The sequence below is a fragment of the Petromyzon marinus genome, chromosome 3 (assembly GCF_048934315.1).
Source record: "Petromyzon marinus isolate PM22_M1 ecotype Great Lakes invasive population chromosome 3, UKy_Petmar_22M1.pri1.0, whole genome shotgun sequence".
In the NCBI taxonomy this organism is placed as follows: Eukaryota; Metazoa; Chordata; class Hyperoartia; order Petromyzontiformes; family Petromyzontidae; genus Petromyzon; species Petromyzon marinus.
Window position 1 is genome coordinate 23,745,922 of NC_133669.1, and position 17,899 is coordinate 23,763,820.

Genomic DNA, 17,899 nt, shown 5'->3' on the forward strand with positions numbered 1-17,899 from the left:
TTAACCTCACCATCGTCAGCATCATCATCAGCATCATGCATACATCAACGTACATTTGTTGGCAATTTTTTAACCTATTTTTTTACCTACGTGACTTTACCGAATAGAACCAAAGAGTATGGATCCTTGCAGTCACGAAAGCTTCAAATCTAGAATTTGTTGGCATGTTCAAGCACACACGTGAGTGGTTAATGCAGACTCAGTGCCTTCTAACAGCTGTCTTATTTGTTGTTGTTGGAACACCTGAACACGTCTGACTGACAGAAAGGGTTAAACCTTTTCTTTCTTTATCATCTTGCGACCGGAAAAATGGGCCCCGCTGATATCATCATCATCATCATCATCTTCTTCGCTCAGGTGAATTTTAACGTCAACTCAGTGAACGGCATCCTTGCCCATCTTCTTCCCCGCGCAGCTGCTGTCCCCGTGCTCGTTGAACACCGCGCTGGAAGCGTGCACCAAGGACCCCGAGTGCGCCTGGTGCTCCACCAAGAGCAGCAACCAGGCCTGCATGTCCCACCAAGAAGCCCTCCTGGTGAGAAGAAGTCACAGGTCACAGTGACCTTCCGCCAAAACGGAGCGCTCCTCTCACTCACGAGCCGGCAAGGAGAGAGTGGATTAACGAGCTTTGGCGATTAGCCGGCGTGTTAACCACCGGGTCCCTCCAACCCTCCACCCGCCCTCCCCTCTCCCTTTTTGCTGCGCAATTCCTCGTCTCCCGTCGCAGCTATGCAGGGAGGAGAGCACGGTGTCGCTCTGCCTCGGCGTCCACCGCTGGCTCACGGGCTGCCAGGCCTGCCTCGCGTTCGCCGCGGGCGGGAAGCGCCTGCCCGGCAGCGTCCCCCTGTCCCGGCTCGCCGAGCCCCTGGGTTGGTGCGTGCAGCACCCCGCGTGCCTGCGCCGCCAAGGTGCGTGTCACGTGCTACCCAAAAATCGCCTCTCCTGGTTCTTTTAAACGTTTTTTTTCTTTTTCTCTCGTATGAATCCGGATCCCGCCGCCTGCAAATCAACCGGGGTTCTCTAGTGCAGTGAGTTCATGGGGTCAGCCTGGTCACCGACGAGCGACATAGAGAACCACTGACTCAATAAAGACCCATAGACTCACTTAGAAACCCATAGACTGTCATAGACACCCGTAGATTTGCATAGAAGCCCATTGACTACATTGACCGAGTTGTGATGAAACATTGTTTAATTGTTTGTGAACTTGGCTTATCTTACGTGCAAAACATTGCTTTTAATTTCTAACATCATTGCCGATTAATATTCAAACACTGTGAGCCTTTTGCTCGGACTGTTTGAATCACATTAAAAGGTCCAAAGGCTTAGCTTGCTAACACGTGTTGGACTTCGAGTAATGTATCTGTGTGGAAGAATTAAAGCGGCTTTCCTGAAAATAGGCAGTAATTCCACGATGATTACTTTGGCAGCTTGAGCGGGGATGAAATATTCCGTCGCACGCTTGAACCCCTCGATTTTATAACACCTGCAGCACTCCAATTTGCATCATCGCGGAATTCATTCAAATACCGTGACATGTAACGCTGTGCCCGCTGCCACCTGTAGATAACGGCAGCTGCAGCAGCGGCGGCGGCGGCGTCTCCGGCTGGTGGGGCACCAACCCCTCGTTTCTCACCGCCTTCGAGGATTGCCGCTCGCGCGACTTCCCGCCCGGCGTTCACTGGATTAAGCATTTCCAGCCGCAGAACGACAAATATCCCGACGAGGTACCCCCCCCCGCCCCCCCCACTCCTCGCCCACCACCCCTCCTTTCTGGGGCATCTCGCCGCGGCGTGCGGTGCAGGCAGGCACGTTGCGCGACGACGCCTCGCTGACGCTCGCCTCGCTGATCTCCACTCTCGCACTTGAGGCGTGAGAGTGGCCCAAGTTTAAGGCTTCTCTGTATGAAGTTTTGATGTTAGAACCGTGGCGGTCGATTATTTGTTTGCGACGTGCGGAGCCCTGGCACGTGGATTCACGGTTATGGTCAGGGCGTTCGGAGTTATCGCTGCAGTCCCATTGTTTACAGTTATGGCTAAGGCTCCGTTATTCTAGCTATGCCTGCAGTACCTGTGCGCTTCGAGTTACGGTTACAGGTCCGCTCTGGAGAGGTATGGTTAAGGCGCGATTGTTTATAGTTGCGGTTGAGGCGCCAGTTGTGTGAGACTTGTTGTTAAAGCTGTAAGTGTGTGGAGTTTTATGTGTTGAGGCCTCGGCATAAATTGTTACGGTTCAAGCTTCCCATGTTTGCAGTTATAGGTTTAAAAAAAAAAAATCGGCGTTTGCAACTCGGCTGTGATTTTTTTTCTGCGTACACCGTGCTCTGCTACATGGTTCGTAAGAAAAACAATTAAATCAACCGACTTTGGATTCCCGACATGCCCTTTGGTTACCGATTTTTTTGCGGTGCAGCCATTTAAATGCATCAGCGCCAGCTGTGCACATGCCTACGCACACGTTCACATCACCACTTTTAATCTCTCGGGGACGTGCGCTGGAACACTGGACGTTTATCTCTGCTCATCCGCATGTTCCCAGCCTCTCTGCATTTTTTTTTATTTTAAATCATGGTTATTGAGCTCAGGCCCAGAGCCGGAATATGCCACGTGGCCAGTTACAAGGGTTGATAGAGTTTTAGTGTTTTTCTTTTTATAATTGAGCAAGGATGTACGAACTTGGGAAAATAGAATTCCAAAATGGAGATGCAAAAATAGAAGTATTTAGACCTGCAGTGTGGTGGTTGGGACGCAGTGTGAATAAGATGAAACAATCAGCCTGGTAGCGCAAGTCCTCAACATGGCTGGAGGAATCAATGAGTGAAGTTTACGTGAACAGTAACCATGGTGGTAACTATAGAATAGTGATATGGAGGCGACGACCGCCGGCGAACGAGTGACTGGAGTGAATGAGCGAGCGACCGGGAGTGAATGAGCGAGCCACCGGTAGTGAATGAGCGAGCGACCGGGAGTGAATGAGCGAGCGACCAGGAGTGAATGAGCGAGCGGCCGGGAGTGAATGAGCGAGCGACCGGGAGTGAATGAGCGAGCGACCGGGAGTGAATGAGCGAGCGACCGGGAGTGAATGAGCGAGCGACCGGGAGTGAATGAGCGAGCGACGGGAGTGAACGAGCGAACGACCGGGAGTGAACGAGCGAGCGACCGGGAGTGAACGAGCGACCGGGAGTGAACGAGCGACCGGTAGTGAACGAGCGAGCGACCGGGAGTGAACGAGCGACCGGTAGTGAACGAGCGAGCGACCGGTAGTGAACGAGCGAGCGACCGGGAGTGAACGAGCGAGCGACCGGGAGTGAACGAGCGAGCGACCGGGAGTGAACGAGCGAGCGACCGGGAGTGAACGAGCGAGCGACCGGGAGTGAACGAGCGAGCGACCGGGAGTGAACGAGCGAGCGACCGGGAGTGAACGAGCGAGCGACCGGGAGTGAACGAGCGAGCGACCGGGAGTGAACGAGCGAGCGAGCGGGAGTGAACGAGCGAGCGAGCGGGAGTGAACGAGCGAGCGAGCGGGAGTGAACGAGCGAGCGAGCGGGAGTGAACGAGCGAGCGAGCGGGAGTGAACGAGCGAGCGAGCGGGAGTGAACGAGCGAGCGAGCGGGAGTGAACGAGCGAGCGAGCGGGAGTGAACGAGCGAGCGAGCGGGAGTGAACGAGCGAGCGAGCGGGAGTGAACGAGCGAGCGAGCGGGAGTGAACGAGCGAGCGAGCGGGAGTGAACGAGCGAGCGAGCGGGAGTGAACGAGCGAGCGAGCGGGAGTGAACGAGCGAGCGAGCGGGAGTGAACGAGCGAGCGAGCGGGAGTGAACGAGCGAGCGAGCGGGAGTGAACGAGCGAGCGAGCGGGAGTGAACGAGCGAGCGAGCGGGAGTGAACGAGCGAGCGAGCGGGAGTGAACGAGCGAGCGAGCGGGAGTGAACGAGCGAGCGAGCGGGAGTGAACGAGCGAGCGAGCGGGAGTGAACGAGCGAGCGAGCGGGAGTGAACGAGCGAGCGAGCGGGAGTGAACGAGCGAGCGAGCGGGAGTGAACGAGCGAGCGAGCGGGAGTGAACGAGCGAGCGAGCGGGAGTGAACGAGCGAGCGAGCGGGAGTGAACGAGCGAGCGAGCGGGAGTGAACGAGCGAGCGAGCGGGAGTGAACGAGCGAGCGAGCGGGAGTGAACGAGCGAGCGAGCGGGAGTGAACGAGCGAGCGAGCGGGAGTGAACGAGCGAGCGAGCGGGAGTGAACGAGCGAGCGAGCGGGAGTGAACGAGCGAGCGAGCGGGAGTGAACGAGCGAGCGAGCGGGAGTGAACGAGCGAGCGAGCGGGAGTGAACGAGCGAGCGAGCGGGAGTGAACGAGCGAGCGAGCGGGAGTGAACGAGCGAGCGAGCGGGAGTGAACGAGCGAGCGAGCGGGAGTGAACGAGCGAGCGAGCGGGAGTGAACGAGCGAGCGAGCGGGAGTGAACGAGCGAGCGAGCGGGAGTGAACGAGCGAGCGAGCGGGAGTGAACGAGCGAGCGAGCGGGAGTGAACGAGCGAGCGAGCGGGAGTGAACGAGCGAGTGAGCGACGTCTGCCGACTTGCCGCAGGTGTACGTGATCCAGAACGTGAGCACGGTGCTTCCGGCGCTGCTGTTGGTGCGTGGCCGGGACGGCCGAGAGAACGCCAACGTGACGGCCGTCTACCGCGGCTTCCTCCACACTCTCGGATTCTTGCTCCAGCTCTCCGTGGAGGTGATGAACATCAACGCCCGGTTCCTGCTGGGCTCAACTCCAAACTCCAGTTCCCTCGCCAACCTGGTCAGTATCCTCAAGCTCGGTTACTCGACTCCGGCGGGCCGCATTGTAAAGATGAACGTGCGATGGCGTGCCACGTGACGTCACGTGTCTCTCGTTGCAGAGGTTGCAGCGTCATATGGAGTCATGGTGTCTTTGCATCGTCACCTCTCATCTGAAACGTGTTGTCTGCAGCTCTCTCATCTCTCGGTTATCTCGATGTCACCTGTCTCCGCGTCTTCATCTCGGCAATCAATATCTCTTTCTGGGGACCACTCCGAGAGCCTCTCGTGGGCCACGTCTAACCACCCCCCCTCCGAGCTGTCGGTTAGCAAACTCTGATTTAGACAATCGCGTTCCTGCCGTCTCGCTGAGCTCGTCAACGTGTTCCCTCGGCCTAGACGTTGGAGGCGAAAATATCGTTGTCGCCAAACCTGGAGAAGGACGACGTAACGCTTCCAAACTCCGCTCGGAGCAGCCGATACCTGTTCGTGATGGAAGGCCAGCAGGACAGCTCCTCCAACCTGGAGAGCAGAATGGGTCTCACGTGGAACACGGACAACATTGACAGTAGGGTACGTGAGCGCGCGTCTTGTTGACCTGCCCGCTGTCATGACCGATAAAACGGGTTGAGACATCTCCCTGCTCAAATGAGCTTCGAGGCATCGGTGCTCATCGCCCGGTTCGCAGCTCCGAGCCAGTGGCTGTAATTCCGCATCCCTATGGCAGGGGTGAGTCTCCCCATAGGACAACCACTGTTGACATCCCCACAAAGTATTACAAACTGTATAGACCCCGGAGGTATGATCGTCTGAGTTAAGCACCCCCCACCACCCACCCAGGATTTGAACTCACAATCTTCCACTCGCTGTACCGTTGAGGCGCCTGATCAGATGTGCCTAAACCAATGTGTGATGTTAACGCTCGCCTGTGAACAGCAGCAGCAGCAGCTCGCAATGTGCATACGAACGTGCCTCTCCCTTGTCGGTCTCCCCACAGCCAATCAAGAGTCTGCACTTGGAACCTTACAAATCGGGCGACTGTGACCAGCACTCAAACTGCCCGGCGTGCCTCTCCGATCAGCTGTGCGGCTGGTGCCCCGTCAAGGCGTCCTGTCAGCACCGGCTGGGCCCGGCGGGAGCCGCGTGCGCTGCCGAGGGCGGCGTGGAGGTGGCTCCGATGCTCATGCCCGAGGAGTGCTCGCTGTGCTACGTCCGCACGGACTGCCGCTCCTGCACGCAGGTGCGTCTGCGCATGCACGTGCCACCGTGTGTGTGCCACCGTGTGTGTGTCTCCGTGTGCGTGGGGAGCGGTAGTGTAGCGGTTAGCGCGCTGCGCTATGAACCTGGCGACCCGGGTTCGATTCCCGCTCACGGCCAACACCAGTGACGATTATCTGAACCGGTCCTGGGCCTCCCCTAGGTCGACTCAGCCTCAAATTAGTACCTGGTGCGGTGTGTAAACATTGCCACTAGGGAGACAAAGGCGGTCGGGCGTGGTGCTGGCCACCCACCCCCTCGTGTACCGTTCCGGCCTTCATAGGTGCTCGCTAACAGCACTTGCCCCTACAGTCTGTTAAGGCTATATGGGGGATCTTTGTTTCTGTCTCCATGTGCGTGGGGAGCGAGAGTGCGGCGGTTAGCGCGTTGTGCTACGAAACCGGCGGCCCGAGTTCGATTTCCACTCACAGCCACCAACACTAGTGACGATTTTCTCAACCGGTTGACTCAGCCTCAAATGAGTACCTGGGCAATGTGTAAACATCGCCACTGGAGAGACCAAGGCAGCCGGGCATGGTGTTTGCCACCTGATCCCTCATGCGCCGAGCCGGCCTTCTCATAGGTGCTCGCTAACAGCACTTGCCCCAAACAGCCTGTTAAGGCTATACGGGGCACCTTTGTCTTTGTGTTATGAACCTGGTGAAGAAAATATTATTTTAAATTGTTAATGTCATTGCAGAAATCACTCTCCATTCAAGGGAAAGAAAAAGTTATTTAGTGAAAATGTACTTTCTCTGCCCAGGATGGCCTGTGTGAGTGGCTGAGCAAGGACCTGGTGTGCATACGGAGGGGGAGGATTCAAGGTGCAGTACAAGACCCCAAGAGCTGCCTCAAACCCTGCTATGAGTAAGTCTTTGAAAACAGAACAAGCACACGTACACATGAGTTGTACGCTCAAGAGCACAGTTCAATACACACAAGTCCAGGAATGCTCATGAGAACACATCAACAACAACAACAACAGCCGCCATTCGCCACTAGGTGCCGGTGACATGACCACGGCGCTTGTGCCGGGCTACGTGCACTTTGAGGCCACTTAAAGTGTCGAAGGCTCGCTGGCAGGAGGTCATGGGACAGACGCGGGTGCCAAGGGTTCACTGACTTGCTTCCAAGGCAGCCTGTTTTATCCACCACACAAGGAAGGATTGGGTCGAATGGGAATACGTTGGTGTCAAGGCAGGGAGGAGAGCAAGCAAGACGCAGCACAGCCTAGGACGGGCCCAGGACAAACAACAACAACTTACAACAACAAGCCTCAGGGGCAGCCAGGGCAGAACCACCGATTCCTCACGCACCGCTATACAAGTGTCCCCAGCATATTCTTCATCTCATATACACTGACTGAACAATTTTAAGAACAATGGAATAACAACAATGACATGACCATGTGGCTCAAGCGCACTGCGGTTCCTGAGCGCGCGTGAACGTCACATTGTGACGCGGAGTCTTTGTCTCGTGCCTTGCAGAATGCGCTCGTGCTCGGAGTGCCTGTCCGAGTACAGCGAGTGCGCCTGGTGCGCCTCCACCTCCGAGTGCTTCCCCTTTTCCATCTACCTCGCCAAGTACCCCAACGGGCAGTGCCGCAACTGGCTGGACAGGTGGGCACTGCTGTGGCTACCTTCCAAGTGCAACCGGGTTCAACCCCGGCCCCAACTCTCATTGTCACCCAAGCGCACATTCGTTCGATTTGAATCAATTTAAAGAGATGTTCACGATCATGATATGAATGCACGGGGAATTCCGCGCGTCATTATGCACTGTCCAACGTCTGTGCAAGTTGCTCGCGAATGGTCTGCAAAACTGAATGTGCCACGTAATCGGGCAGACAGCATTGTACAGGCTCGACAGGAAAGTGAGAACAAATACAAATGATAGGGTATAGATGAGACGCAGGAAACCACCATTATCATGAATCGTGGCGAACCCTCGCCTGAACGCTGAACGTGTCGTGGTCACATGAACTCTTGAACTTTTAATTAAAATCTTAGAAGGTCAATTTGTAGCGTTATACAAATCAATTTTGCTGCATGAGTGCAACCAGATTTTTTTTGTACACTTTACACATTTAATGTAAACCCACCACACCGAGCACTCATTTTAGTTCCAGTTGGTTGAGGTTCGAGACCACGTGAAGTAAAGCCGTGCCCTCCCAGTGGCTCGGTGGCATTTTTACACGGTAAAAGCTTTTCGTGTTGTCCCCCTATTTGCAGTCCTATCGTGTTTTTGTATTATTCGTTTTAACGTTTCCGATCTGTTCCGACTGGACGTCTGGATTCCTCCAGTACAAATAAGCCTGATTCTCATTCTTTGCAGCGTGACGTCATTACGCCTGTGCCCCAACTGCTCGAGCTTCGACAAGTGCAACGACTGCCTGCAGAGCTTCCAGTGCGGATGGTGCTGGAGCGTGGCCAACCCCACCAAGGGCCGGTAAGCGCCGCCGTGGTGACGCGGTCCCGTCTGCTGGAAGGCGCCGCGAACCAACGGCGCGATGGGGAGCGCTCGGTAATCTCCGCACGGAGAATGAAAGAGGAACACGCGGATCGGAGAGCACTGCGGAGGTTAGGGACGTTTAGTTTCACGCCGAGGATTTTCACGATCAACGTTGCGATTCATAATTCGATTCGTTTGCAGGTAGGGGTGATGGGGGTGGTCAAGACTAACGTCGGAATGGCAGCCAGGGCAGAGAATTAACGCAAGAGGAAGTCCACCACGGATAAGGAGCGACAAAATCGGGCTGTGCGTAGAGCCACCGTTCGGGGGAATGCCACATCGCAGAACCGATAAGGGGTGGCACGACGGCTTGGAGAGGCCTTAATCCACAGCAAAGGATCGATCGTGGCCGATGGCGGCGATGTTGATGATGATGATAATGAAGGCAACTGGAACCTTTTGTCAAAACATTAATTCCAACAACGGCTGCAGCTGCTGCGAAAGCGTTCCGCAGCAGGTCAGTTGTGGGACCGATGCGTGGGGGCTGTGCCCGCAGGTGCCTCCTGGGAGACTTCGAGGGCCCGTCCTTCGGAGGTAACTGCTCGCTGGAGGTGCGAGCGGCGCACGCGGACGTTGGCACGGACCAAGAGGTGGCCTGGTCGTACGGCGCCTGCCCCGATGTGGAGGAGTGTACCCTGCGCCTGGACAACTGCCACGCCAATGCCTCGTGCGTCAACACCCCCGACTCGTTCACCTGCCAGTGCCAGCGTGGCTTCCAGGGCGACGGCGTCGTGCACTGCAACAAGACGTACGTACGCGCTACGAACCCGGCGACCCGACTCCCACCCACGGCCAACACCAGTGACAATTATCTGAACTGGTCCTGGGCTTCCCCTAGGTCCACTACGGATAAAAAGGTGGCCGGGCGTGGCACTGTCCACCTACCCCCTCGTGTACCGTGCCGGCCTTTAGAGGTGCTCGCTATCAGCACTTTCCCCAACAGTCTGTTAAGGCTATATGGGGGATCTTTGTTATTTGTGCGTGTGCACCACTGCCAATGCAGCAACATCGCCAAATAATTCACCAAACTTCTATATGCATACATCTTATTGCCTGTTACAAGCTATTGTTTAATAACCTTAGGGACTAACCGTTGCTTGATTATAATTTGCATCGACTGAGCTTAAATTGTCTGTGATGTAGCGCAGGGTGTGAGCCTTTGTAAGTTTGTCCCTCTAATGCGCTTAACCTCTCATGGGCGATGGAACGAACCGCTTGTGCAGGGACGAATAATGAAATGGAGTCTCATCGCTATTCGTAGCTAAAACTGCTCTTGTTATTTTAAGGGTGTTATAAGCACCCATATTAAAAAGGCACAAAACAGCAGAGCTGTCTCATCCATGGACAGGGGGTGGGAACGTGTCAGAGGGAGGAGAGGAGGCATAGCAGGGATTATTTGAGAGGTTAGAGGTGAAAGCAGGATAAGATGGCGGCCGAGACTGGAAGCTGGACGTGTCAATGAAGAGAGCCCTTCCCTGTGTGCTGAGCCTCTGTGTGCCTTCGTACATTCTCATTATGGTCGTCATTGTTATCGGTAGGTGCTACAACCACTGCCAGCACGGGAAGTGCAGCGGGCCCCCGGACTTCGTGTGCCAGTGCGACCTGGGCTGGACGTCCACGTCCCTGCAGACCAACGCGTCCGGCGAGGAGTGCGACGTCAACTGCGGCTGCAACCTCCACAGCGCGTGCTCCGCGGGGGTCGGCCGCTGCGACGAGTGCCAGGGTAGGCGCCGTGAGAATTCGTCCCGAGCCGATGTTCGTTTGCAGCAGAACGGCCCTTCTCTCGCGCCGATATTCCATCCGTGGCACACCGCGCGTTGTCTTCGCTCCGACTTCTCTTCGCTCCGTCGCTGTGCTCCAGTTTATTTTGCTCTCGCGCGGTCACCTTAACCGAAAGCGCGCGACCACGGCGTGCGACGCGCGCAGAGTGGACGACGGGCGACCGCTGCCAGCTGTGCCGCACGGGCAGCTACGGGAGCGCCGTGCAGAGGGCCACGGGGTGCCACCCGTGCCAATGCAATGGGCACGGGGACTCGGCGCGCGGCGAGTGCGACGTGACCTCGGGCGCCTGCTACTGCGCGGGCGACACGGAGGGGGAGCGCTGCGACCGGTGCCGCCCGGGCTTCTACGGCGATCCGAGGTCAGCGCCGCGGGGCTGCGTGCCGCCCTTCGCTAGAACTTGGTGTGGGTGTGGGTGGGTGGGTGGGTGGAGGGGAAGGGGATGGCCCTGCCATTGGGTGAGGCTGGCAACGGGATCACGCCCGAGAGGATGACCTCGCTTGGAAAAGGGAGGAAGTGAGATGAGCTCGCACCGTCACGGGGTGGTGTGTACTGTGCGACCACTTGGCAAAGGCCTTCATGCAGCAGTGGATAGATGGCAAACGATGGTTGAAATTTGACCAAGGTGGCGTTGCATTATACCGATAAGGGATACAGCACCACAGCACTCTATTGTGGCGACACGCATTCTAAATACATGCATTGTGCGCGTGTGTGCTTTGCGTCTTGTACCGCTCTACAATCCTGTCAATCTGGGTTACATTTTCGGCCACACACATCAATTTCAGCCTGGCTGTGGTTTGCTTAGCCTAAAGTCATTTCCTGGAGTGCTGCTGCATTGACGCCGATCCTGCACTGGGCCTAATTGGTTCTTGCTTAATAGCACTTGCTCGAGCAGTCGAATGTATGTATGTTGAGCTTCTTTCGCATCATACATAGCCAACCATGCTAATCAGAGGTGCGGAGATACCAGGGGCGTATTTGTAATTATCTTGGTGGATCCAATTTGTCCCACACGTCAATACCACAAAGTGTCATTTGGCGTCCTTGGCAGATGTGAAGCTCACACCAAACAAAGGATGTGATTGGAGAATTTATTGTTGGCCATGAGTAGCAACTAGGTGTGCGATGATTGATTGCTCAATATCGATTCTTACTCTCATAGTCTGAGAGAAAATATTAACCAATTTATTATGGACGCAGATTATATGCAAATCATATGCTTGCATTACATATATTTTTTTACTAACCGGTGGTGAAGTCACGTTGCGTGAAATTCACAGCACAATAATACATGGCATGTTGGTTTTTCGCAACGGCTTGCAAAGTCCAATCGCGGTATTCCTGGTTGTAGTTGACTCAACTCCTGAAATTGCCCGTGGTAGCGCGTGGCCGAAGCCCAAGAATAAATTCTAGATTTAAAGCTTTCGTGACTGCAAGGATCCATACTCTTTGGTAGAACCAAAGAGCAAGAATAAATTCTCAACACGTGGCCCGACCAAAATAAAACCACGCTTGAGACTAAGATATTTTTTCGGTCGCTCTGCAACTAACGCGCCACCGTCACGCGCCGTACCGCGCCGCCACCGCCGCGTGGTGTCCACCGCGCAGGGCCGGCGGGAGGTGCTACCTGGCATGCGACGGTCGCTCCTTCCTCTACGACGTGGGGGGCTCGTCGGCACTGGGCTCCGCGTGGGGCGCCGGCGTGGCGCCCGGCGGCCATGCCTACTGCGTGTGGGTACTGCACGCAGCGTCGTCGACGGCGGCGGTGAGCTCGCCCTCGCCGCACCCCGCCAGTCGCGACGTCCAGCCCCGACTGCCGCCGCCCATCGTCTTCCGCCCGGAGCCGAACATGAGCCTGCAGTGCGGGGTGAGGTGACCCATGGCAGCGTGGTGCAACTCCAGCCCTCGCGGCCCTCTGCACCGCCCGCCCACCCAGCTCCTTTCTGCCTCTACCCCATGCTGAACTGGTTAACATTTCAAGTAAAATGTTTTGTTACTTTGGACGGTCAGCCGACGACGGTGCCGTGAGAGAACCATCTGTGAGAAGGAAAGCACTGATTTAAAAACGGGGCAGACGGAGCTCGCAAAGCATTTTCAGGCTCATTAATTTCAGAGGATTACGCGATTACATCATTAATTATCGGAGTATTACCGAGCGGCCACGTCCGCTGTTAGAGTGCTAGACTTGACCGTCGCTCTGCATAAACAAATGAAATGTTTCGTATTCAGCTGCTTAGATGTCCAGGCCAACGTTATGCAGGAGCATTCGTTTAAGGAAGCAAATTCTCAAATGTATTTCGACTTTCTAGTTCTCATTGGAAGTCAGGCTTGTTAAACAAATACTTTCTTGGTTGCAAGATGTCATCGGCAAAGGCACTCCCTTTAAACAATGGGGCCCTCAAGCATAAACAAAGTCTATAAAAACGTACGCATTGTCATAGAGGATCATGGGTACATAAATAAATAAAATGTTCATTTGAGTGTGTCCTCACAACAACAACAATAATCCATCAGCCTCTTGGGCACTGTCTGATGTTGTTACCAGGGCTTAATTTCAGCCGGGAATGTATGGGTCAGTGACCCAAAAAATGTCCTCGGCCAGCACACCACATCCATTGTGGCTAATAGCCACGTGTCAACTCCAGTCTATGAGCGACCTGAAAAATATTCGTTGAGAAATTAACCCTTGGCTGTTCGTGGCTTTGTGGATTTTCACCGGTTCCGACTGTAACATTTGTCAATATTTGTCATTGCCCTGCCCCCCCTCCACCCTGCCATCCCCCCCCCCCGCCTTGTCTCTGCAGAGGGACTATGTCTACGTTTATGACGGCGTCCCCAATTTCCTGAGCAGTGGCGCGACGCAGCAGGCCGTGTGGGCCGACCCCAGCCTGATCGCTGCCCTATGTGGAGGGGGAAGCGGGCAAGCGCTCTCCGTGGAGGCACTTTCAGGTTGGATGGCGCGACAGATGCACGGGGCTCACAAAGGGGGCCCAGGGGAATGGGGGAGCATTTATATTCGTGGACCCCCAATCGAGATTGCCCAATTGTAGGGATTTGTGAGCAAAATTAAACGCCTGACCCCCGCAGACAATTCTGACAATGGAAGTTTTAACTTTAAGTGAATTCATCATTGTCGTTTTTCTCGTTTGGTGTACGACTGCGGACGGTGTATGGATTTTCAAATGTATACGTTGACATTCCCCGGTGGTGTAAAATGCGATGATTGAGAAAACATGCGTGTAGTGTTCACTGGTCAGTGTTGTGCATTCACAGTGACTTAGTGACTCGATGTGAGAAGTAAAACAAGAAACAAAAATACACCTGCGAGGCACGTATTGGCCCTCCTCTTCATGATTAAATTCATTCCCACATTCCTATGGATTCATCTAATACAGAAGACCCGTTAGACTCGGATTGAGACCTACGATCGACTACCTCTCCATGTAGAATTAAACACGCCCACTCTTTCTGCACGGCTTACAGCGTCGTGTTCAGGCATCGCCGATATTAATCCACAATCGTGCGCCACGCCTGTAACGTGTCCCTTCGCGGGAGCAGGCATCCTGACGGTGTACGTGCAGGGAAACTTCTCGGGCCCGTCCGGCGGCACGATGGGCTTCAACGCCACGTTCACCGTGGCCGCGTGCGACGGCGACGCGGGAGCCGGCGGGGAAAGCGGCCTGTGCTTGGCGGGGAGGGTGTGCCAGGATGGACGCTGCGTGTGCCCGGCCGGGTACGGCGGCCCCGACTGCAGCGCCCAGAGCTGCCCCGGCTCGTGTGGCCAGGAGCTCGGCCGCGGCTGGTGCCACCCGGTAAGGCGTGCGGGCGAGCTGGCAAGCAGCACGATTGGCTCGTCACGTGAGACGGGAACGGAGCACCAGGTGGAGAGAACCCCCCCCCCCCCCACATTCTTTTCCCGTGTATGCAGGGAACACATTTGGGGGTCCCTCCACCCAGAGCATCACGTGAAGGAGCGTGCCAACAATATATAGATATACCAAAGGCGTTTCTATTCGCGCCTACGAACGTTCGATTTCAAACAGTAATTTCCATATTCTGTTACTTGCGTGTGATTTGCAAGGCTGGGCGACTGAAGCTTGGTGCAGCTGGTTTAGCAGGGGAACTGGCGCTACATTTGTTACAAAGTTAATAATGTTTTTTTTTATCTGCACGTCCTCTTTTGCGAAAGCTACTTTCTCCCTGAATGAGTTCTCACATGCTTATTAAAATGTTAAATTGTATGCAGAATTTAATTTACTATTATTTTTATGATTACTACTATGACAATGATGATGATGATAATGCTGTAGCTGAAGAGGCTCTCTTCACGCACTGTGAAGCAAGCGATTAATTATTTAGAGGCACTCCTTTTCCATTAACCCGTGCCTCTGTGTCCACTGCCATCTTGCAGGTCAGCAGGACATGTGTTTGCAGCGCCAACTATTCTGGGCCAGACTGCAACTCTACCAGGGACCCCGACTGGGGACTGTGGGAGCTACTCATGGACTCGTTCATTGAAGGGGTCAGACAGCGTTAAAACTACTCTGGCGTGCATAGTTCCTTGCCCCGGGAGGTTTAAACCTCATAAATTGTACACGCAGACCTTACCGCTCATTGCACATGGATATATCAAGACACAGGAAGCGCCTATTTGGGCTCGCAAAAATATCCTGGCCAGGTCTGCTTTTCTTATTAAAGAAATTACAAAACATACCAAAAGACTCCTTTAATGAATTAACATTTCAACTGAGTAGTCCGTATTTATGCGATGAGCAACATAGATTAGCGAACTGGCATGGGATTACAACGTAGGCCTGACATTAATTTGTGACACTTTTGATATATATATAATCCTTCCGGTGTCTGCTGCTTTGGAAATGAGAGCGCGGTAGCGTATTTTTACGGCTAGCGATAACATTTTTAATAAAATAAAAACATGCTCTTTTTAAATGAACGCGGCCTGTCTCCTGACCGCTTTTACCTCTCGTTGCCATCGCAGGTAAACGGACACGTGGTTAAACGCTTTGGCCACTCGCTCGTGGCCGGGCCCAGCAAGACGTTGTTGCTGTTTGGAGGCTACTCCCCGTCGCTCGGGATAATCGGAGACCTGCACAGGTGAGACGGTTCAAACCGTTGGCATATTTTACCTTTCACTTCACGTTCATTTTTTTTATTTAAAGCTTTCGTGACTGCAGGGATTCATATTCTTGGTTCTTTCAGTAAAGTCACGTAGAAGGGAAACAATAGAATAATAAAAACATAAAACAATAAAATTCTCACGACGTTTCGACTGCAACACAAGCAATCATCATCAGGTGTGAAAACCACAGCAAGAAAATTTGAAAAAAGTGGCGTTTTTTTTTACGTTAGCACCACGGAGAGCGATTTGGCAGTTATTCAGATGGACGAGTCCATCTATGTTCGGAAAAGAGGAGGGGGGAGACGAAAATAATGGATACGGTCTGAAAGCCACCGTAAGCATGAACAATCAGTTAAGACCCGAAATGGTTTATCAAATCCTTCCAATGATTGCTAAGCCAGAATCCATCTTCTCGGTTGAAATTGTCTCTGTGTTTGTATATGTGGATAGCCTCATGAACGAATCTCTCATGGTAGCCCGATGGCTTGCAAAGAACCTCTGTCTTGGAGAAATCAATGTCATGTGAGCCTACTGAATTAACAGTGATCTGCCACGGCCGAGGTGTTGGTCCTACCGTGTTTTAGGTCTGCTTTGTGTTCACGAATGCGGTCCGAGACATGTCGTTTGGTTTCTCCAATGTAACTACTACCACAAAGGCAATTTAGTTTGTAGACCCCAGGGTTCTGTATGTCCGGAATCACATCTTTTACAGATGGAACCAGATCACCAATAATATGTTAATAATAATATGTTATTTTTTTGGTTGGCTTTACATGAGTACGTAGGCTGTTTATCCCTTGCCTTAGTTGTACGATCGATGCCTTGAGATGCATTCACTGTGGATTCAAAGTTTAGGGTCAAGGTGTCTCGCCGTGGCCCCGGTTGTTGATGCCACCACAGCGCTTTGCACCCCCTGCCAAATCCCACAGCTGCTGCATGGTGGACACGCTTTGGTCTTGTCGAAAGTCACACTAGAAAAAGAGATCGGTGATTAACACGATGCTGATTTTTCCTGCGGACATCTGCGATGGGACATGTCTTTTGCTTTAATGTGAAATGTGTTTTCCCTTTTGCTTCTGAGAAAACGTCAGACTTTATCTTCACATACTGTTCATTGCCAGCAGCTGCATTGGTTTTAAAGCGTAGGCTCGTATACTCTGCTGCCGTTGCTACTACGAACACTGTAATCATAGCAAGCTATGCTCTATTAAATGCCAGGTGAAGGCCTTCCCAAGCCGTCGCCATCTCTCTCAATCTATCGATTTAACAATCCACCTCACTCCTGCACAACAGCTGATTTAATCTCTCCTAAGCTCTGAGGTGCATGCCCTCTGGTGCGTGTTTCCTCCGGACAATTAGAAGGGGGGAAAAAAATCCTTCCTAAGAAACTTCCAGGGCGATTGTTTTGCAACTAAATGGCCAGCCGTGGTGAAAAACGCTTGAGAGAGAATTCGTATTCAACGGTGTCGGACGATGGTTGACAAATCGACACGGTTACACTTTATGTGCTACTGTTGTCGCGGTACGCGCGATAAGGTACAACGCTTCGGAGCTCGCGGCCGGATCGTGGGAGGAAGTGCAACCGTCGTCGATGGTGGCAGCGGCCGGCGGCAGCGCCAGCTTGAGTCCCAGCGCCCGGTACTTCCACGCGGCCGCTTGGTTTGGTGCCCGAGGCCTCATGATCGTGGTCGGTGGGATCACTTCAGCTGGCGTCGCCAACGACACCTGGGCATTCAACACGTCCGCTCTCACCTGGCAAAGAATTGAGGTGGAGGACAGTCTTTGTTTTTTTTATTTATTTATTATCAACTTTCGACGGTTTTATACCGAATGAATACTTCGTGATGCGAAGTATTCATTCGGATATGTCCAAGAGCCAGCACGACTTTTTCCAATGATTGGCATAGATGCCCTCAGCAAACAACTTATTCTTTATTATGATTATTATATTCCAAACCCCACGTTTTAATCTACCCCTGCTGCAGTGGTTGTGTAAAGGATCGATCGCAGCGAGCGTAGAAGTGCAAGGTGGCTCCTGGGCTCCAGCCGCCGTCATTGGCAACGGTGTTCCAACGGATCATTTAAATTACCCGCGGCGGCCACAAAAAAAAAAAACGTTGATGAGCGTCAAAGAAATGACGCAAACGAAATTGGATATTTAACGCGGTGATTGAGAGAGAGAGAAAGAGAGCGCGCTTCTTCGGCGGGACAGTGGCTAACTGAAGCACCTTTGCCCATGTTCCGGAGGAAATCACTGTTTGAGGTCTCTCTCTCTCAGGGGGAGCGGCCGTGCTGTAGGCACAGCCGCTGCGTCTCCAGCCGAGGGACTCTCCCGCTCACTCGTGAGCGACAGTGTTCAAAGGCTCCATCTCGCCGAGCGCGCACGGCGCACTCCCCCTGCCGCTAGCCGTCGTTGCGTTCGTAGTGACGCATGCACACAGCT

General features: G+C 53.7%; 1 protein-coding gene across 1 annotated transcript in view; it reads left to right on the forward strand.

Moving 5' to 3' along the window:
- The window catches only part of MEGF8 (multiple EGF like domains 8), a 64,265-nt gene that overhangs the window by 27,151 nt on the left and 19,215 nt on the right, over positions 1-17,899 (forward strand). Inside the window, exons 12-29 of the mRNA XM_032979816.2 lie at positions 416-535; positions 728-908; positions 1,567-1,727; positions 4,579-4,788; positions 5,166-5,339; positions 5,764-6,006; positions 6,787-6,890; positions 7,511-7,642; positions 8,358-8,471; positions 9,031-9,282; positions 10,073-10,257; positions 10,461-10,674; positions 11,925-12,183; positions 13,121-13,265; positions 13,875-14,128; positions 14,728-14,838; positions 15,316-15,431; positions 16,993-17,224. Coding sequence (XP_032835707.2) covers positions 416-535; positions 728-908; positions 1,567-1,727; positions 4,579-4,788; positions 5,166-5,339; positions 5,764-6,006; positions 6,787-6,890; positions 7,511-7,642; positions 8,358-8,471; positions 9,031-9,282; positions 10,073-10,257; positions 10,461-10,674; positions 11,925-12,183; positions 13,121-13,265; positions 13,875-14,128; positions 14,728-14,838; positions 15,316-15,431; positions 16,993-17,224 — 3,207 coding nt within the window. The remainder of the gene's footprint in view (positions 1-415; positions 536-727; positions 909-1,566; positions 1,728-4,578; positions 4,789-5,165; positions 5,340-5,763; positions 6,007-6,786; positions 6,891-7,510; positions 7,643-8,357; positions 8,472-9,030; positions 9,283-10,072; positions 10,258-10,460; positions 10,675-11,924; positions 12,184-13,120; positions 13,266-13,874; positions 14,129-14,727; positions 14,839-15,315; positions 15,432-16,992; positions 17,225-17,899) is intronic.